Here is a 22,173-nt window from a genome sequence, read left to right on the forward strand (position 1 = left end):
TGACCCAAGTGACCATTCTTCATGTTTAAACTCAACTTGTCAGCCTTGGCAGATCATTCAATCATCTGCAGATCTCGTGTTTGTTTATATGTGTGGTGTGTGTGTGTAAGGAGGGGGTGGGGGGGGGATGGCGAGTCTGATCTAGTCCTCACCCCACACTGACAAACACACTCTCCATCCCACACCCAGTTAGAGCAAGAATGACATCTGATTCTGCTCCTTCCTTGTCTGCCAGGCACCCACTGCCACGCACCCACTGCCCCACCAAATCAGCTGACATGAGACTTTCCTGATAGGTTTTTACCAGCTGGTGCATTTACTCACCAACCCAGCAGAGAAAGCTCTATCACCCATTATCAAAAGTCAAACCCCAACCAACCTCTGGTCTGGCTTTGCTTAGCCAACATAATAGGGAATCTCACCAGTGAGGAAGTGAATTGAGGATTCAGGACACAAATCTGTGATTAACATATACCACAGCATGAGGGTTCGTGGCTATTGATTTAGAATTACATAATCTGGAGCTCATGTCCTCAGGTCCTGGTGTCTGGAGACCAAGACCACCATTATTTGGTCCTGCTCTCTCTCTTACCCCATTTTTCTCATTCGTGTTTTACTGCCCTATTCAGGCACCCATTGCAAATCTTCTCATCCCAAATGGGCTGATTAGCTGTATGTATTGTGCCTCTACTACCACCTTCCTTCCACTGTCTGGATCTTTACTTCATTTTGAGGGTTTGCATTACATCCGAATACAGAAAGAATACAATCCAAAAATCATCGTCCTCCAAGACCTGCTTGAGCTTCATTGCCAAATGCCATTAGTGTACAGTTTGGCCGTCTGGGATAGGCAAGTTGGGTTTTGACTCTGTTTTACATGGTGGAAAGGGAGGGGTGGGAAACGGAGGTTGGTAATGATACACCCTCCTATTAGGGCATTCAGAGAATTGCGTCCATTCCCATCAGAGTTGCTGTTAATTGAAAAATGGAACTCATTTCCACTGCACTGTAGTTCAGTGATGTTGGGGTTATGGCTGCAAACATCACAAGTTGCAGCCAGATCAATCCCTTGATGCCTCCCTGAAATTTTCCACCTCTATGTTTGCAACATGGAACTCAACTCAACATTCCCCAAGTTTTGAAGCTATTTAGGACAACTCTACCTGGTGTAGAATTGGAGATGAGAATGTGAGGTGGTTTGTTACTTGGTTCAATTGGGTTAGTGTTAAGTGTTAACTGTTAGCATCATCAGTTTTCCTGCTGGGCTTTAACAATGAGTTGTTGGTTGGTGTATGGGGCTTGACTGTACTAAGATCACGTCACCTCCCATCTGGTTTCAGTAACAGTTGACGACTGATGGGCAGTGTCAGTGAAGATGGTTGGTTTGAAGGCTGGAAATGTCAGACTGCGTGTGACGCGTTGCTCTTAGAAAATTTGAGATCGAATAAGAAGAAATGTATCTTCTGAAGGGTTCAAGGGTCGTGGCTCTCAAAGTTGGAAATAGCAGGAGAGAAGATGAGAAAAATCAGTAATTAATAGGTGAGGACTAGCTCGGTGTTCGAACAACTGTAGCAGGAAGGGAAGAGCGAGGGAGGTGAGGAATCCTGTAGAGTGTAGGAGGAAGGGAAGAGTGAGGGAGGTAAGAGTCCTGTGGTCTTGAGGTCCTGAGAGTATGTGTTGTTAACATTTCAAACAAAAGGATTGAGGTGAAGTTGCCTCTTTTGATCTTACTATTTTATAGCGAATTTACAATTACAATTTAGTTACATAGTACCTTTCACATCAGGAGGACATCTCAAAGTGCGTAAGATATGTTCCCATCCATTGGAAACACACACAGTACAAATAATTCTTTCAACACAGATAGTCCCTGTGAGATTCAAAACCCGCCAATGAAGTGCCAATGAAATCGTTGGCCAGATGAGATGATCTTCTTTCTGTGCTGAAAATTTCTATGGTTCTATCACCGGATTACTGGAAAAGGTTTTGCCGAGTGGAGGGCAGGACAGATTGGCAGATTGACTGGTCTGATCCTTACCTGGTGTAATCTCAGGTCTCGTATGGAGGAACAAGCACTATTTGTGAGGAAACGCACATGGAGACTTAGAGTCCAATGTATCACATTTAGTTCAATAGTCGCTTGAATGTGCTTCAGTGTTTTTGGTGTAAATTATTCCTGAGCTTTGACAAAATATTTTGACTGCAAGGTTTGAAATCTTTTTGCTTCACAAAGAATTTTTTTATGGGGGAAAAGGGGGTGAGGGGGTGGGGAGAGAAGGTCATAGTTACAGTGAGATCCTTGTCTACATATATTAAGAATGTGCTCCCATTGCCAGTGTGTGAGCAATGCAGTCCCAGTGACGCTTCCACATCTGCAGTGATTGTAAAACGTGTTGAAATTGTGTCTCCAGCATTGTGAGCTGAACAGTGCCATCGCTGAATATCTTCTGCTTCAACCTGTTTCACTTTGTGAGTAGAAATCTCTGCCAAATGCCTCTGGTGTCCCAGGGGTCTGGTGGAACAATGTTAACGGAGATAAAAACAGAAGTCTCTGGGAATAAGCAGCAGGTCAGGCAGCATCTAGGGCGAGAGGAAGGTGAGTTATCATCAGTTCTGACCAAAAATCATCGACCTGAACCGTTAATTCATTTTCCTCTCTCCATAGATGCTGCCTGACCTGCTCCAATTTCCTAACGATGTCTGTTTTTATTTCAGATTTCCAGCATCTGCAGTAATTTTGCCTAATGATAACGGAGAGTTTCTTTGTACTCTGTACTCCTGTGCCCCTCTCCCTCTCTCTCCACCTTCTCTTCCCCCACCCACTCTCATTCATTCAGTGTACAATCCGCTCCAATAAACTTTTACGTCCGATGTCGTCACAACTGATTTTTGATCAGCTTCACACTCACTGAAATTGATCGACTGTTTCGACAATTTGCCTTGATGAAAAAAAATGCTCTGTAATACCGTCAGTGTGATTAGTGCAACAGCAGAGTGTGTGGGTGGGGGGAGAGGCTGACGTGAACAGTGGGTTGGGCAGTTGGGGGGGGGAGGGAGGTAAGAAACACTGGGAAGACACTGTCCATCCCAGACTAGATTTACTCTATTTATTGCATTTTGGAACATCCACAAATTGCCAAGTCATTAAAACCAGCCCTGACTTTGAGGGCGTTTTTCAGCAGTTCTTACCAGTGGGGGGTGGGGGGTTGTGGAGGGACGAGGTGGGGGGTAGGGGGAGAGCAAGTTCACTGTCTCCAAGATAATGGAATGTCAAAATTCAGTCAAGAAACCCTCAATGGCGGTCTCCGTATTCTGGTTCCTGAGCCAGTCAGGTCCACAGTATTTCAGGGCACTGCTGATGACAGATCAGCCCAGCCAGGCTCATCGTCAGGACTTTGATTGGGAGACAGCTCACTGGGTTCTTCATACTCAGATATTGCAAGTCAAAGCCCTAACAGGTAGGCTGGTCCTAGCTGGAAAGCAATGGGAAGCTTGCCTCAGTGCTCTCAGAAACAAGCTCTGTGGTTGTAGCTGGTTAACTCCAGCAGTTACCCCCAACCCACATTCGGAGGTCCCCTAAGCTTTAGCTCTTCCTAACCTCATCCAATACTCTCTGGAATTAGGTAAGGAGGTTGCGTCCCTCTGGAGAGAGAATGTGTGTGCCATTCCCGACGCTGTGACATTTCCATGTGTAGGCTGATCACTACACATGTTGTTTATGCTCTGTTTGGTTTGGACGATCCTAAGCACAGTAATGTGTTTCTGTGTCAGACGCACACCCAGCTGTCCTTCCTGTCTGTGCCAATAAGATATTGCAGGATGGTATTGATGAATTACTGTCATTCAAGACAGTTGGTTACTCTGTCTGAGACTCTGGACCACATCCGAGTCTCCACTACACCTCTGGCTATCCTCCCAGTCACTCTCCTCCACAACTCCCTCTCTGTCATCCTTGATACACTGGCCACCGTCACATCCTGCACTGCCTTTTACTCTTGCAAGACCCCCTGAGCACCAGCCACATGCGCGCCCCCAATTTACAGGATTTGTGCCAGGTTCTGCCTTCAGCCCCCACCTCCTGGAACGCCATGAACCGCCTTGACCCCTCCCTTGCCTCCTTCAAGGCCTGTCTCAAGACCTTCCCCTTTGACCTTGCCTCCCACCCCGGGCTACCCTCCACCCATCTTGATTCCAAACCCCAGCTCGGGTGCAGATCCTTAACTTTGGGATCCTTCCAACGTGAAAGGCACTGTATAAATGTGACTTCTTGTTGTTGCTGTTGGTGGGTGACTCAATCTGATAATAGGGATAGATCCTGGATTTTTATTCCTTTACAAGCTCCATCTGCAAATGGTGCAATTGCTTTATTGCCTTTAATAGACGGCTAGGCACATGCAAAATGTATACTTTAATTATCTGAAAAGCATCAAAAGGCGGATTGCACATCTGGGGAGTGTGACCCTTGAAGTCCCGGATCCGTGTTGATGTTTAGGGTCAGTGAGAGTGTTATTCTGTCATCACATTCAACAGTAGAGACGGGGATTGTATGGTTAAGGTGCAGCATAGAGGAGCGCTAACTACTCTGACCAAGATCTCAGATCAACTGACCTCCTCCCCCACCCACACCAAGTTCTAGGTAATGCACTGGAGGCAGGGAATGCAAGTCACTGGGAACACTCAGCAGGTCAGGCAGCATCTACAGAGAAAGGAAAGTGAGTTAATGTTTCAGGTCAGACCCTAACCCTAATAGATGCTGCCTGACCTGCTGAGTGTTCCCAGCGACTGCTGTTTTTATTTCAGATTTCCAGCATCTGCGGTATTTTGCCTTTTGGCTGGTTATGTAAGTTGATTTTCCTAACTTTGCTACCTTTCTGGGCTGAATTTCTGGACAAGTTTCTGCAAGTTTCCTGACCCTGAAATCTTCAGGAGCAATAAACCGAAGGCTTAAAGGTCACAGGTGAATGCCACATCAAATAGACATAACTCTCCTACAGGGATCAGTCAGTGAAATCCCAATTTCAGTGTCGGGGCCCTCTCTTTAAACCTATAAGTTTAGTCTAACGTGGCAATGCTGAGAAGTTTGAGGCTTTTGGAATAAGTTGACTTATTTTTCAAGTTTTTCTGGTCAGCCGGGTGTCTGATACATGTAGAAATCCATCTTAACCCATGCTTAAGAGTCTCCAAACCAAATTCCATGCATCCCACCTATGCATGGAAATCTCAGAGATAGATTGTTGGAATGGAATGCGCACTCTATCCCTGGAGGGATTCATCCTGCTTACCTAATTCCAGAAAGTATTAGGCGGAGGTTGGCAGGAGCCAAGGCTAGCACGCATAGCTAAAGCCACTGGCGGCCAGAGCTCTGTGACGCAGGTAATGGTCCAGACACTCCAGCACCATGGCGTCTACATTTGTGTCAAACTTGTTAGCAAAGAAGTGAGGCTGCTGTAGCATCCAGTTCAGGTCACCAGCACCGTATATACAGACAGCCCTACGATGGATGCCAGCACACAGTGGGTAGGCCTTGCCACGGGCCAAATCTCCCTCAAAGTATTTCCACTTCACCAGCCTGGCCACCGACTTCATATCATTCGTGTCATACTTGCGATGCCTGGGCATGGAGCCGGGCACCCCCGGTAACCTCTGCAGTGTGGCCCAGAGGAACTCGTCAGGGCTGTACGTGTCCTTCGCCCACTCCCTCAGGACTTGCACCTCTGGGTCCTTGAAGACATGCTCCACAAAGCGCCGACTGACCACTATGTAGGCGTTGCCACTGAAGATGTTGGTCACGCCAGTCAATAGATTCTTGGTAACATTGCTCTTCTTCAACTTCCCGTTAATGATATTGAAATGGAATTTCCACCGCACCCGTTTGGCCTTGGGGGCCTGCTCGGTCTCAAGGCTATTTTGCCCTCGTAGCAGCTTGAGCTGTTGGACGATCTCGAGGTTGGTTTTGATGGGGAAGTCCATGCCGCAGAGATTGATGAAGTATTTCCAGCTCCGGTGTCTGGCCAGCAATTCCTCCATGCAGTTCAGGTCTGCCTGCACCCTGGCCCAGGAGGCGTAGACAACATTCTCCTGTTTCCTGGCGACAAATACGTTGGGGAAGCAGGCGGCCACACTCCTGACGGCAGCTTTGAAATCATGCGAGGATTTATTGTCGATGTGGACGCAGTAGATATTCTGCGGCGCGTAGATGGCTCTGAGCAGCCTTTCAAAGTGATCGGATCTTTGATGGATGACCATGGAATAAGCAATTGGGAATTCCTCCTCTTCTCTGCTCAGTGAGAACGTGATGTACTTTCTGGTCCTTATAAATGTCTGGCACTGCTGCAGGGAGCTGACATAATAGGAGTCGGAGGAGATTTTACTCTGATTGGAACTCTGTAGGAACTGACCCTGCAGTGTGCCATTGAAGTCCCTTTTGATCATTGCTGTGCAGTTTACATTGTAAATTGGGTCTGGATGCAACTCCAGCTTTGAGTACTTGTTGGGGTTGAACACAGCTCGGCTGATGCCTGAGGTACCATGGAACGTTTCGCCCGGCAACCGATTCCCCTCATTGCAGGACACAAGCCCCAACTGAAGCTTGATCATTATTAAGAAAGCCAAAGCCAGGGCAAAGATCAAGAACAGAGGAAACACACAGCGTTTCAGTTTCCGGATCATTTTAACACTTAATAAAAAAATTCTGGAAGATTCAGACCAATTCCTGTTTCTTCAATGTCCACTGCTTTGAGAAAGTCCATCACTGAGAAGATTTTGTTCAGTCAAAGCACCCGATTTATGCCCTCAAAAAACAATCTGAAATGAGACAAGATTGTAAATGAAGCACATTTGAAATCATAATAATACTTTTGATACGGAACCATTCACATCAGGAGGACATCTCAAAGCGCTTCACAGGATTTATTGTAAAGTGTAGTGACTGTATTTGTAGGTGAATGAGGCAGCTAATTGAAAAATAATAATGATAAATGATTTTTAATTAGGAGATTGTCAGCCAGGGCAGTGTGATAAACTCCCTTTTCATTTTGTATCGTGCCATGGGGTGTTTAACATCCCCCTGAACAACCAGGACGGGTCTCACAGATCATATTGTAAAGTGGATTTTGTGTATTTTGTGTATTATAAACCCGGGTGGAATCTCTCTAAGTATTTGAGTTGTTAAATTGTGTGTAAGAAAGGGAGTGATGCCCTGCAGCAATGGAATACAAACAAGACTAAATTCTGTATAACACAGGATACTCTTGCTTCGTGCTAATGTGATACTATTTTCACACAGAAACGATCCAGACTTTCGAACTGAGAAAACAATTCAGACAATCAGGAGTTATGGAAATCAGAAGTTAACAGATAAAAAGGATTTTCAGCTCCGCTCAGTGGGCTCTGACCTGCTTCATGTCCACTGCCTTTCTCACCCCACTGTTGGCGGACGGGCCTTCCGCCACTCTGCCCTCATCCTCTGGAACTCCATCCCACAGTCCCTCCGCCTCGCCCCCTCCCTCGCCACCTTCAAGACCCACCTCAAGACCCTTCTCTTCGTGGAGTCCTGTAGCTCAGTGATTAGAGCACTCGCTTTGCAAGTGAGAGACCTGAGTTCAATTCCAGGCAGAGGGCGAAACCTTGGGCAAGTTTCCTTACTCCACACAGAGCCTAATAATAATCCCTCCAAAACAAAAACAATAATAAATTGGTCATTTTCAATCCACGACTGTTTGTGGGACATTGCTGTGCGCAATTGGCTGCCGCGTTCGCCCACAAATATACAGTCAATTCACTTTACAGTATATTCTGTGAAGCGCTTTGGGACGTCCTCCCGACGTGAAAAGCGCTATATCAAATGCAAGGATTATTATTATTATTATTCAACCATGTTTCGATCTCCCTGCTTCCCCCCCCTGCCCTCCACCCGCCCCCACCCCAACCCCCAACTCGGGTCCGAAACTCTGTCTGTCCAGCGCCTTGTGACGTCCTCCCGACGTGACAGGCGCTATATAAATGTAATTTTGTTGTTGTTGTTTTGGAACTTTGACATGATAAAAGAGCATTCAAAATTAACAGGTATTAAAGCCTCAAAGTTTAAGGTTATCTCTGCAGAGAGTAAGTAGGAACTCTAGCAGTAAGTAGGAACCCGTTTGTTAGTTGATTGGCCTTCCAGGAGTAATAATTTCTTTAAAAAATATTAATAATAATTTGGTCACTCAATCCACAACTGTTTGTGGGACACTGCTGTGTGCAATTGGCTGCCTTGTTTCTCCCACAAAATATACAGTCAATTCACTTTAGAGTATATTCTGTGAAGCGCTTTGAAACGTCTCAAAAATGTGATAAGGCGCTGTATATCAAATGCAACGATTATTATTATCTATTATAGAATAGTGAAATTAATGCAGCAATAGACCCGTCACTGGAGGTGTAAGTTAACTTTGCTCCCTCTTGCTCACAACCTCCAATAAATGGGGAACTTTCAACNAAAAAGGGGAGATTAATATTGATAGAGGGCGTTAATATTCTGACAACTCTTCCATTTCTCTCTAAGTTTGTTAATGATGCTTTCTGACATTCAGTGGGGAAAAAAAACTACCCTTTTCTGCACAGGAATCTTGTTTCACCCTTTATAAAATCCAATACTCCTGGTACGTCCTCATTAAAAGGGTTGAAAACTTTCCGCTGCTTTCACTCTATTCCCATCACTGCTGTCAGCGTTCCTTTAGTCAATGAAAGACCCACAGGTGCTATACCTGCCGAGAAGCTCTGCCTCCGCTCAGTACCCGGCAACCGTCTGACTGGCTGCCTGTGATGTCAATCATCATATGTGATTTAAATATGTGTATGTATGTGTGTGTGTGAGTGTATGTGAGTGTTTGAGTATGTGTATGTATGTGTGTGTGAGTATATGTGAGTGTTTGAGTATGTGTATGTATGTGTGAGTGTGTGTGAGTGTATGTGAGTGTTTGAGTATGTGTATGTATGTGTGAGTGTGTGTGAGTGTATGTGAGTGTTTGAGTATGTGTATGTATGTGTGAGTGTGTTTGAGTGTATGTAGGAGGAAGGGTGTGTAATGATCTGTACTAATTAATGTGTGTAAAGTGGGTTGATATCTGATTCCTGCCCAAGGGGGAAAGTCTCAGTGATTATGGTTTGTGCTTGATTTCACTTGTTTTCCCAATGGAGTTGGAAGACCTTATTTTATTTAAGAAGAATAAATAATCCTTGCATTTGATTAGGTCATTGCGAGGACATTGAATAAGGAGTGCTCTGTAGATGTTGAAGTACCTGCCAAAAAGGTGCGATGTCCTGGGACAATGTCTTGGGCACCCGATAACAACAACAAGATTACATTTGTACAGTGCCTTTCACGTCGGGAGGACATACCAAAGTGCTGATAAAAGATAAAAGTTTCTATAAAAATAAAATAAAAGGAATAATAATAATCTTTGCATTTGATGCAACGCCTTGCCACGTTGAGACATCTCAAAGCGTTTCACAGAATATATCATAAAGTGGACTGTGAACATTATGGGTGAAACTTAGCAGCTAATTGTGCACAGCAATTAAACAAACAGTTGTCGATTGAGTAACCAAATTATTCTTATTTATTTGATTTTAAAGGGATAATTACACCCGATAAGCAACCTGCCAGGTTTAAGCGGGTTCCTACTTACTGCTAGAAAAACAGAAGCGTGTGGAGTAAGGAAACTTGTCTAAGGTTTCGTCCTGCCTGGGAATCGAACATGGGTCCTCTTGCTTGCGAGGTGAGCGCACTAACCATTATGCTACAGAAATCAAGAAGCAGTTAACCCTAAGAAATAATTATTAAAATAATACATTTCTTAAAAATGTATTTGTTCCCCTCCATTCACCTGACAATCTGGGGTTTGTTCCTAGTTGCCCAGACGCTACACCACATGAAGGGCAATATAAGTTGTTGTTGAATATCAAATGCAAGGATTATAATGTTATTAATTTATTATATGTTTCCTGGCTTGGAATTGTCAGTGAATGCAACTTGCTCCGGTGGATGCCACCTGGAAAAAAGATTTCCCTGTCAATCAGCCAGCGAATCCCATTGGAAAAGACAGCATTGATGTTCCCACCTTCTGGAAAATCCTGGTCATAAGTTTCATGAAGCGTGACTGAACATGCAGAGACTGAAACATGTGATATCATTAAATTAGTATTGTCTGATCAGCGTCATATGCATCGAGCCTTACTTTTAGATTGCACCTAAATGCCATTACCCTCCACCCATGAGCCACGAGACCATGATGCTTAAAGGACATCTTCCCCGCCAGGTTCCCTCCCCTCTCATAAATAATGCCGCTCATCGTTGTGCGAACAGATATTTTACATTCTCGCTGGGTTCCTTGTTGCTAAATTAAAAAACAACTTTTTGATTTAAACACGCATCGATCCAGTTAACCTTTGTTATGTTTCGGCTAAAAATAAGCCTTGTCAGGCCTCACTGACTGAGGCTATGTGTATGTGTGCATGTGTGTCCGCCCACAAGTATATTGAGGAAAGTGATGTTCATTGACTACTTTCAGCTCCTCTGCCCCCGCTCTCTGGAGCTCCATGCCACAGACTCGCCACCTCACCCCCTGGAGTCCCTCTTCCCTCCTCCTCCTTCCTTGGCTCCCCTGCCTGCAACTTGCTCCCAGTCAGCTGTGTGAAGCTCTTTGAGATGTCCTTTCAATGTGGAAAGTTTAAACATAAGTTTAGGGTCCTGTATCTCAGTGGGTAGAGCACTCACCTCACCAGCGAGAGGACATGGATTCGATTACCAAGTAAGACAAAACACTGGGCAAGTTTCCTTATTCCACAGGCCTCTGTTCACCTATGTAGGAACCCAGTTGTTAGTTGATTTGCGGATCGCTTTTCCAGGGTAATAATCCATTCAAAAAATATAATTACAAAATTTGATCACTCAATCTGTGACTGTTTGTTGGACACTGCTGTGTGCAATTGGCTGCTGCGTTTAGGCCACAAAATATTTATGTTTTCAGTCAATTCACTTTACAGTATATTCTGTGAAGCATTTTGAGACGTCTCCAAAACATAACAGGGCGCTATATCAAATGCAAGGATTATTATGATTACTATTAATACAATACAAATTTCCATGTAAAATTGTATTGCTACAATAGCTCCTGGTAGCTTGGATGCCCAGGACATCATGTCTTTAGCAGGTACCTTAAACTAGTGGCTGAACATCTACATCCAATTCCTTTTTTAATGACTTTGCCATGAAGACCTCACTACACCCAAAGGCCATGACATTATCACGTGCTGGGCTCGAAACTCACTCAGGCCAACGGTACTTGAGTAAAGTTTGCTGGAACATTGGCTTGTTTTGTTTTGTTTTGTCGCAAATAATATTTTTTGGTGTTAGCCTACGTCAGGATCAAAATCTGATGGTCGGAGCCTCAGCAGCTTGCAGAAAGAAGGAAGCTGTGGCTCTAATTGAAGAAGAAGCAGGTGACAACAACGACAACAAAAATAACTTATATAGCTCCATCATGCGGGGTAATATTCTGGAGCGCTTCTGGGATAATTGGTGCCTAGACCCGATGGCCTTATTTATATATACTCTGGTATCATGAGAAATGGTAGCAATGACATAAATTGGAGAGACAGAAAGCAGCTCAAACTGTGGTGGAGAAGTGCCTTTGACCTCATGGAACATCACACGGGTCATTATTGGAACCACTGGTAACATGAGTTATGATTAACCTATATAAACACTGGTTTGGCCTCAGTTAGAATACTGCGCCCAGTTCTGGGCACCGCACTATAGGAAGGATGTTGAGGTATTGGAAAGGGTACAGAGGAGATTTAAGAGGATGGTACCAGGAATGAGGGACCGTGATTATGAGGAAAGGCGAGAGAGGCCGGGATTATTCTCATTGGAGCAGAGGAGACCTGATAGAGGGCTTCGAAATCATGAGGGGATTTGATAGGTTAGAGAGGGAAAAACTGTTCCCACTGGTGGGTGTGTCTGTGACAGATTTAAAATAGTCTCTAAAAGAAGCAGAGGGGAGGTGAGAAGAAATTTTTTCACGGGACAAGTTGTTCGAATCTGGAACGCTTTGCCTGAAAGGGCGATGGAGGCCGATTCGATAACTACTTTTAAAACCGCGGTGGACGGGTATTTGAGGAGGACGGGTTTGCGGATTATGGGGAAAGGGCCGGGGAGTGGGATTGAGATTAATTGCTCTATTCAAAGCCGGCACAAACTCGATGGGCTGAATGGCCTCTTTTTGTGCTGTACGATTCTATGATTCTATGATTCTATGATTCTATGATTCTATGATTCTATGATTCTATGATTCTATGATTCTATGATTCTGTGACCCAGCTCAGCCACAGCAGGAATGTGTGGATTGGTTCAGTAACACAGAGAGCTATTTGCTTCATGTTGTCCTGCCTGAACATCAGGTCAGAGTTCAATGAGCTGAAGGTCAGAGCAAATCTAAGATGACAAACCGAGCAGGACGACAATAATAATAGTATTTATATTTGATACAGCGCCTTGTCACATCTTCAAGACGTCTCAAAGCGCTTCACAGAATATACTGTAAAGTGAATTGACTGTATATTTGTGGGCAAATCACGACTGCCAATTGCACACAGCAGCGTCCCGCAAACAGTCGTGGATTAAGTGACCAATTTATTATTTATTTATTTTGAAGGAATTATTAATCCCAGAAAAGCAATCCGCCAATGGACTAACAACCAGGTTCCTAATAGGTAAACAGAGGCGTGTGGAGTAAGGAAACTTGCCCAACATTCCACCCTGCCGGGTAGTCTAAGTTCCTCCAATTCTATTGGCAGACTGGTGCAGTAAGGGGACGAGGATCTTGAATTTGATCCTCTGAGGGATGGGGAGCCAGTGGAGTCGGGCGAGAGTGGGAGTGTTGGGGTCACGGAGCCTGGTGCACGAGAGTATATGAACTGCAGAGTTTTGGGTGATCTGCAGCTTGCGAAGGGAAGAGTTGGGAAGGCTGATGAAGGTTTCGACAGCCTGAGGGGTGAAGCAGTGGCGGAGTCTGGCAATGTTGCGGAGGCGGTGGTAGGCAGTGCTGGTTATGGCGCGAATGTGGGGGAGAAAGGACAGTTCAGGGTCAATCAAGACACGCAGGTTCCTGACTGGCTCAGTGAGGTTGAGTGTTCAGCCGTGGAGGCTGATCCTGCAGCGCCCGAGGTGTGGAGGCGCTGGTGCGAACCAATCAGGAGGGCCTCAGCGTTGCTGACGTTGAGTTGGAGAAAATTGTCCCTCATCCAAGACATGATGTCGGACAGGCAGTCGGTCAGGGCCCCAGTAGTCTGGAGTTCAGGGTGGAGGAAAAAAGGTAGAGTTGGGTTTCATCCGCATACATGTGGAAATTTACCCCATCTGCTGATGATGTCACCAAGGCGGAGCATGTAGAGGGTGAAGAGGAGGGGACCGAGGACAGAGCCCTGAGGAACTCCGCACGAGACGGTGCGGGGGCTGGAGGAGAAGCCGTTTGCCACGACGAAGTGGAGGCAGTGTGAAAGGTAGGACCTGAACCAGTCAAGGACAGAACCTTGGAGGTTGAGGTGGGAAGAGAGGCGGTGGAGGAGAATTGAACGGTCCACAGTGTCAAAAGCAAGCGTAGAGGTTGAGAAGGACAAGGAGCACTAAGGTGCATTGTCGAAGCAGATTAGACGTTGAGTGGCCAAAAGATACTGGCACGAATGTCTCTGCCCTTGAGCAGCAATAAAAATCAAGAATACAATTTACAATCCAATAAAAATATCCATTGGCAAAATCAAAATTAAATTCTGCAGTGTCCTGTTCAGCCCAAGAGCTGACTGGATGCCAAGCCAAGAGCCTGTCCTGGAACACGCCATGTCAAACAGGTATGACCCAACAGACAAGTCACATATCATGTGGTGATGCCACCTGTCAATCCACCACCCACGGCTGCCAAACTTCATGTTTGGTCCAGTTGTGTCCAGTTGGTCAGGGGCCAACACACTGTAACTTTTTCAAAAAGGTTCACTCATGGTTCATCCATTGAAACAGACTAACAATCCAGCGCTATAAAGAGACATTCAGTCTTCTTTCTCGTGTTAATTATAGATCTGAAAGTCTTCATTCCACAATCCCTCATCTTCACAAGAGCTAAGGCCATGTGTGCATTGGGAGCGAGCTGTGAAAATATTCCGTGCATGTGTGAACGTGTCTGGCCGATCTGGCTGTGTTATATTCCTGCTGTGCTCTATTGTAGGAGGGATCTGCTCAGATTCCATGCATCCCACACTGATTCCCTCTTGCCTTCCCTCTCATATACATGACCGTCTGCCTACCTTTCCCCATGTCTAATTCAGTAAACTTGGGGATTGAGGCTCCGTTCAACTGGTTCCTGCCTCCTGCTTGTCTCCTGTGGCTTCCATTCACGATTTCAGCCATCATGCCTCAAAACTCTGTCGCTTCCTCCTTCAATGCCACCTCCTTGCCCCGTGCTTCCCCATCTAGTGGAGTCCTATAGCTCAGTGGTTAGAGCGCAAGCGAGAGATCTAGGTTCTATTCCCGGGCAGGGTGAAATGTTGAGCAAGTTTCCTTACTCCACACGCCTCTGTTTAACTAGCAGTAAGTAGGAACCTGGTTGTTACTCGATTACTTTTCCGGGGATAGTAAGCCCTGAAAATAATAATAATTTGGTCACTCAATCTACAACTGTTTGTGGGACGCTGCTGTGCACAATTGGCTGTCGCATTTTGCCCACAAAATACACAGTCAAGTCAGTTTACAGTATATTCAGTGAAATGCTTTGAGACGTCGAGAAGACGTGAAAAGCATTATATCGAATGAAAGGATTATTATTATCATCATGTCGTACGTTCCTCTTCAACCGTGCTTACATTCACCTCCCCCTCCACCACGTGGCTCAGGCCGGGCTCCGCCACTGTCAAGCGCTCTGAAACCTTTGCCCTGCTTGAGGGAAGCAATATAAATGAAAGTTGTCGTTATTGTTGTATTCATTTTTTGGTCTTTATTTTCAAACCCCTGATGTTGACCGCTCCTGCCTTCTCTGACACCCACCTGATCGTCCTCACCCAACTGGCTAATCTTCATGTATTAGCCTAAATGGCGAGTGTGTCACAAAACTTGGTATTTTATACCCAATGCCTTTAGTGGTTAGAGTTGGGGGTTTCTCGAGTCAGGAGGACAAAACCAGTATCCCGTTTATATTAACAAATTTAAAACACGCATTTCTCAAAATAACTCTACATCATTTAACGGCGGACACAAGCATATATTTTGACGACACCCCAAAGCCTTCAATTAGGTCAGAGTCGTAATACGGTTTGAGCAGAGGACCAAGCTGACCCACATGTTTGTTACAAATCCCTCCAAGGTGTACCCTGCTACCTGCTCAAACAGTAAGTATTTTATCTACATATCCTCCTCTTACACTCACACAATACATATTCATACAGACAATAAGTCTTCATACAATTCACTTCTCCTTCAGACAATATCCTTTTATAGTTACTGCTACCTGTGGGGTGTACATGATCGAAACAATACAAAAACAAAGTTATATTTGTAAAGCGCCTTTCACATCGGGAGGATGTCCCAAGGAACTGAACAGTCAGGGATCAGGACCTGAGCGTGGAGAGGGGGGGGGGGGAATCAGGGTTGGGATGAGGGAAGGCAGAGGGGGTAGGAGGTTCTTGAGTCGTGCCTTGAAGGAGGCAAGAGATTGTGGGATGCGTCAGAGAGGCTGAAAGCCCGGCCGACAATGCTAGGGCAGGTCGGGCAAGAGACATGGAGCAGGCCGGAGCCTGCTGAGTGGAGGGAGCGGACAGGTTGATAGGGGGTTAGCAGGTCAGAGATGTAGGAGGGGGCAAGGCCGTGGAGAGCCTTGAAAGTGAGGACATGGATTTTGAATTCTATCCTCTGAGGAATGGGGAGCCATTGGAATTGGGTGAGGGTTGGGCTATGGGGTCACGGAGCCTGGTGCGGGAGAGGACATGAGCTGCAGAGTTCTGGATGATCTGCAACTTGTGGAAGGAAGAGCTGGGGAGGCCGACAAGGAGGGAGCATTTCGGTGGCCTGAGGGATGAGGCAGTGGTGGAGTCGGGCAATGTTGCGGAACATCGCCAGACTACGGCCCCAATCGCTCTACCATCGGTGGTCGGGCCTTCAGTCTCTCAGCCCCCAGGCTCTGGAACTCCATCCCCCAGTGCCTTCGCCTTGCTTCCTCCATCTCCTCCTTCAAGGCCGGTCTCAAAACCTTTCTCTTTGACCGAGCCTTCAGCTCCCCTCTCGACTCTCTTCCCCCTCCTCGCTCCCTCCCTTCCCTCCCCTCACCCTGACCATTTCCCCCCTGCTCGGGTCCTGACCCAACTGTGCAGCGCCTTGGGACGTCCTCCTGACGTGAAAGGCGCTTTATAAATGGAATCTTGTTCTTGTTGTTGTGGGGGAAGGCAGAGTGGGTCATGGCACGGATATGGGGAAGAAAGGACACTTGAGGGTCGAACAAGACGCCCAGGTTCCTGTCTGGCTTGGTGAGGTGGAGTGGGCAACCGAGTTTGTAGGTTCCCTGGTCACAATGTGACCACTGCCACAAGTGTCATCTTTACTAATAAAGCTGAAATATGCGTCTGTCTATTTGCCAAGAACCCCATAACCGATTGACGTAGAGACATGATTTATACTTCATCGGAAAGGTCTTGATTGGGGAGTGTCATGGATATATTTTTTTTTGGGGGGGAGATCTCCTATCATTGATAAAGATATAAAAAAATGCTTTAATTAAGCTCCAAAAGGATATGCGTATTCTGCAACAAAGTGGTGACAGAGGTCACACATTTTTCTAGAGCAATATTTCTATACGAAAAGTTTATCTGTGTGTCTGTCTAATCGACTGATGTAGAAACACCAACAGTAATCCTCCCACTGAGGTTTCCCACTGAGTCCTCCCAAGGATATGAAGGATTCTAATGAGTTCAACAGCACATTTTCTTAGTCTTAAGGGATAAAGATGCGAAGATCAAGCCTTTCAAGGACAAATAAAAATGCAGGCGAAAGCGAGAAGGCCGATTAAATGAAATTGGTTGCAAGCGAGGCTGCAGCGGGGGCAGCAAGTTAGTTCTAATAATCCTTCCATTTGATACAGATACTTATCATGTCGTCGAAACGTCTCAAAGCACTTCACAGGATTTTACCGTCAAGTGTAGTGACTGTGTGTTTGTAGGCGGTCAATCTGTTCATAGCGACATCCCAGGAAACATTCGTGAAATTCATGAGCAGTTTAAGCATTTAATTAAATTTGCAATTTAATCTGTGGTTGGGAGCAGGGATTTTTCCCACTCATCTTCTGCTAACCCTGCGATTCTAGCCCCAGCTGGACACGCAGCGGGAAGCTTGCCAGGCAGTGCTCTCACTGACAATCTATGCCGTTGTAGAAATTAAACTCCAGCAGTTATCCAACGCACACCCTGTGGTCCTCAAGCCTTGGCACTGGCCAACCTGTGCCTTTACTCTCTCCTCAAACTCTCTCCCTCAATCACTCCACCTCACCCCCCTCCTTCCCCTCTTTTAGCTCACGACTGAAGACCTTACTCTTCGCCTGTGCTTATGGTCACCTCCTCCCTCCCCCCCGGCGGCTTGGCGTCAGGCTCCTCCACTCTGAGACACTGCCCTATGTAAGTGCAAGTCGTCGTTGTCGGTGGTACTCTTCCGACTTAGATAAGCACTGCTCATCCCTCCAGGGAGCGGGTAGGCATTGCTGTGCAGACACAGGAGAATTCCATGGGTGGCATTCCTATGCTGAAAGTTGACTCCATTCTGGAAAGCACCGTGATATGTTTCCACAGGCATCAGACATCCGGTGACTGAACAGAATACGCAAAAGCTCAGTCTGTGTGTAAGATTACACCTGTCTACTGATAACCATGAAACTAATGCCTCGGCAGAGAGGGTGGTCCCACTGGACAAACTCTTGCATCAGATTGAGAGGCCGCAGTAGCGTCGAAAGGATCGATTTGAGCAGCGTTCCGAGAGTGTAACTGTTAGCGTTCCCCAAACCTCGGCTTCTGTCAGCTCATCCCCTTTCTGTGGGTGTAAATAATAATGGTAATAATTGGTCCGAAGCTCTGTCTGTCCAGTGCCTCGGGTGGTCCTCCCAATGCGAAAGGTGCAATACAAATGTCATTCTGTGTTGCTTTGTTGTATTTGCATTTGACGCCTGGAGGGTCCGTCAAAGCGCTTCACGGGATTCACTGTAAAGTACGTAGTGACTGTGTATTTTGCAGACTTTGGGGGGGGGGGTGAGGAGAGAGAGAGAGAGCTCAAATTTAAAAAAAATTCAAAGCTAATTACGCGCTGAGCTGCTGAAACTGGAGAATGCTCAGTAGGCCGGGGGGAGATCCCACATGGGCCGGACCCCCAAATAACACCCCCCCCCCCCAAATACACACTCCTCTTCAGCCAGAGCTCAGCTGTGTTTACTCGCCCTTCACTGTGACCCCCCTTCGCTGTCTACACAAATGTCAGGCAGATCAGGGAACAAACTTAGGGGGAAAAATACCACTGAGTGTGTGTGGGGGGGGGGCTGAGTGTGGGGGGGCTGTGTGTGGGGGGGGATGTGTGTGGGGGGGGCTGTGTGTGGGGGGGGCGTGTGTGTGGGGGGGGCTATGTGTGTGGGTGGGGGCTGAGTGTGTGTGGGGGGGGGCTGAGTGTGTGTGGGGGCTGTGTGTGTGGGGGCGGTGTGTGTGGAGGGCTGTGTGTGGGGAGGGGTGTGTGTGTGGGTGTGTGTGTGGGGGGGGGGTGTGGGTGTGTGTGGGTGTGTGTGGGTGTGGGGGTGTGGGTGTGTGTGTGTGTGGGGGGTGTGTGTGTGTGTGTGGGGGGGGTGTGGGGGTGTGTGTGTGGGTGTGTGTGTGTGGGTGTGTGTGGGGGGGTGTGGGGGTGTGTGTGTGGGGAGGGCTGTGTGGGTAGATAAGAACAACAAGATTACACTTGTAAAGTGCCTTTCATGTCTGGAGGACGTCCCAAGGCGCTGAAATGGGCGACAGAGGATCAGGCAACTGAGCGGGAGGTCTTTTCACGAATGCCCACATTTATCAAATGCACCTGTAGTTATACAATAGGAAACCCTCCACGATCAATATTTGCACCCCTTCCTCCTGATCGCTGGGCTCCTCGGAAGCAGGGCTGATATTGATGCCGTGGGATCGGGCGAACTTCACGGGGTTGTCGATCCAGGCATTGACCGTACTGGTCATAGCCTCCATGTCCAGGGCCGTGATCACTGGGGGGCGAAAGACAAGCCACAGAGTCAGTTACACGACAGAGCCCGGGCTCAAAAAACAGAAGTACACTTTTAGCAGAAAGATCACTGCCTATAACCAGCCATTCTTACCATCCCATTGTCTAAATCCATCTTCCCCAACGTGTATCTGATCTGGCGCCTGAAATATATTGATCATAAAAACATGGCTGCAAACTCATAATTGATTATTTCAGTGGCACTGATCAGAACCCAAACAAGTTACACAACAAATTTATGTCTACAATTAAGGTGGGGGGGGGGGGGAGGGATTGAAGGTTGCAATTTAAGTACTTTTATAGAACCAGTTTTCATAGACCTGAAATCTTGTGGAAGGAAAGTAAAGGATACCAATACAGAGAGCGCTTCCACTTGATATATATGGAGAGCGATGTAGATTTCAAGCGGATTGCTGGCAGAAAGCCAATTTGTAGCACAAGGTATCAACTCAATGCCACTCAGTTAGAAATTCCAGAGTCAAATGTCACCAATCGGAAAACTGCAGGTCACGATATTCACAAAACAGCTCAAGTTTGCATTTAAGTGCATCAGTCTTACAATTATAGAGGGCTTGCCACATTAAAGATCTGGATGTATTCTCCAGTTTAAAAAAAACACTTCCACAAGATAATTCAATTCTATTTCATCCGGTTCATCATTTAAAAAATGAAATAAATTACAGAAATGTGCTTTAAATCAAAAATTTAAGCTTTCAAATAACTGCAGTCAGATGCAAACAGGCTCAAAGCGACACAGAATGACTTATGATTCGAGATCACAGTTTAAAGGGTTATAGAGAGGATTATTCTCACCTTATAGAAGTCATCCTGATGTACAACACAACAGTTTGGTAGCGATTTGCTAATTCTATTTGTCAGGGTGGTTTTCCCACCATTGGTCACTCTATAAAAAGTCACAGAACACAATTAACAATCAACATTGACACTCAATCAAACCTCAAACCATAGATAATAATAATAATAATTCTTGCATTTGATATAGCGTCTTATGTCGTTGAGATATCTCAACGACCTTCGCAATATATGGTAAAGTTAATTGACTGTAGTTTGTGGGCAAAATGCAGCAACCAATTGTACACAGCAGTGTCCCACAAACAGTCGAGGATTAAATGACCAAATATTGTTTTAAAAAGATTTTTACCCCCAGAAACGCAAAGCGCTCAGATCAGTCAAAAACATTAATTTTTAATTAATAACTAACTCTTCAAACAGTTTTTATTAAAACACAAAATTATATAGATTTAATACAGCCAAAAGGACCTTATTTTTAGGCGGGCTTTTCTCCCGCCCCACCAAAAAGTTGCACAACAACCAAGATTAAATCTCCAGCCGTTCACCCAGATACATACGCTGTGATAAAATTAGTCTTTTTTTTAAAAAAAAGCAATTTAAAAGCCCTCATTTCACTCCTGGGACAAACCGAGTTGGTCTAACAAAAAATTACCATAAGATCTTTTATTTTAAAAGAATATATAAATCAAAAAACTACAAAACACGTGGACGAGAGGCGTTTGAGCTCCAAAAGGATTTTTGCTTTAAAAATCCCATTGAATTGAAATAAAAAGGAGTTTTCTCTTTTTTTTGTTGAAAAAAAGCGTTGAATTGAAATAAAAGGGATTTTTTTTTTAAAAAAAGAAAAGAATTGAAAAATGATATATTTTTTAAAAAAAATTAAAATAGGATTTTTTTTTAAAAAAATGAATATAAAAGCAAATACAGCAGTAGGAGGACGTGTGGAGCAAGTGATGAGATGTGTGGGGGGGGGTCCTGGGGGGGGGGAGGGGGGGAAGGGGGGTATTAGTGCTGAGTTGGTTATAGTAAGTGGGACGTTTGAATTTGGCGCCACTCAGTGCGCGGTTTACGCGGGAGATTCAAACAGAGAGCGCGGGAGATGGCGCGTCCGGGCGGGAGGGGGGACCCCTGGGGGTGTGGGGGGAACCCTGGGGGTGCGGGGGGGACCCCTGGGGGTGCGGGGGGACCCCTGGGGGTGCGGGGGGGACCCCTGGGGGTGGGGGGGGACCCCTGGGGGTGGGGGGGGGACCCCTGGGTGGGGGGGTCTCCCGCCAGGGGTGAGAGACACAGACCCCCCCCCACCCCCCACCCCTAATTATAGCCCCAAGTGATGGTCTCTCTCTCTCTCTCTCTCTGGAATGAATTTAGATTTAAAGCGAAACCGAACCCCAAACATCACCTCTTCCCATTACATTCACAATGTCATTAAAATAGATAAATAAGTAAATAATGAACTTTAGGGGAAAAACAAACACTCACTCAACACTTTACAAAAAAATATTATTTAACATTTCCAAATATATATATATATATAGAGAGAGAGAGAGAGAGAGAGAGAGCTTTTGGCATTATTGCTATTGTTGTTATTAGAGGTTCGCGCCTCTGCAATGGCGGAGCCCTCACACAGAGGACAACAAACCAACAAACCACTGACACTCAATTAAACTATGGAATCAGCACTAAAGACTGGAACAAAGCACAAACTGTGACCCCCCACACACACACAGTGACATATACCCACACACACAGTGACATATACCCACACACAGTGACCCCCCCACACACACAGTGACATATACCCCCACACACAGTGACCCCCACACACACAGTGACATATACCCCCACACACAGTGACATATACCCCCACACACACAGTGACATATACCCCCACACACACAGTGACATATACCCCCACACACACAGTGACATATACCCCCACACACAGTGACATATACCCACACACACACAGTGACATATACCCCCACACACACAGTGACATATACCCACACACACAGTGACCCCCCCACACACACAGTGACATATACCCACACACA

At 46.0% G+C, this 22,173-nt stretch overlaps 2 protein-coding genes across 4 annotated transcripts in view; both read right to left on the reverse strand.

Moving 5' to 3' along the window:
- Positions 1 to 5,288: 5,288 nt before the first annotated feature.
- Positions 5,289 to 22,173, reverse strand: part of LOC103188128 (beta-1,3-galactosyl-O-glycosyl-glycoprotein beta-1,6-N-acetylglucosaminyltransferase) — a 44,438-nt gene continuing 27,553 nt past the window's right edge. The window contains exons 1-2 of one of the 3 annotated variants that reach the window (XM_007907976.2): positions 10,757 to 10,828; positions 5,289 to 6,804 (exon numbers count right to left, since the gene is read on the reverse strand). In XM_007907976.2, the coding sequence (XP_007906167.1) occupies positions 5,326 to 6,669 (1,344 nt within the window). In that variant the 5' untranslated portion in view covers positions 6,670 to 6,804; positions 10,757 to 10,828 and the 3' untranslated portion in view covers positions 5,289 to 5,325. Of the gene's footprint in view, positions 6,805 to 9,279; positions 9,406 to 10,756; positions 10,829 to 22,173 lie in introns of those variants that run through there. The other 2 variants (XM_007907977.2, XM_007907975.2) reach the window with 2 other exon arrangements.
- mibp (muscle-specific beta 1 integrin binding protein) lies at positions 19,111 to 20,210 on the reverse strand (the record flags this gene model as incomplete). The annotated part of the gene is given in 3 exon segments (NM_001292691.1): positions 19,111 to 19,289; positions 19,401 to 19,449; positions 20,120 to 20,210. Coding segments are annotated over 3 exon segments (319 nt in total), but the record flags the coding sequence as incomplete, so codon positions are not given.

The sequence above is a fragment of the Callorhinchus milii genome, unplaced genomic scaffold, assembly GCF_018977255.1.
Source record: "Callorhinchus milii isolate IMCB2004 unplaced genomic scaffold, IMCB_Cmil_1.0 Scaffold21, whole genome shotgun sequence".
NCBI lineage: Eukaryota > Metazoa > Chordata > Chondrichthyes > Chimaeriformes > Callorhinchidae > Callorhinchus > Callorhinchus milii.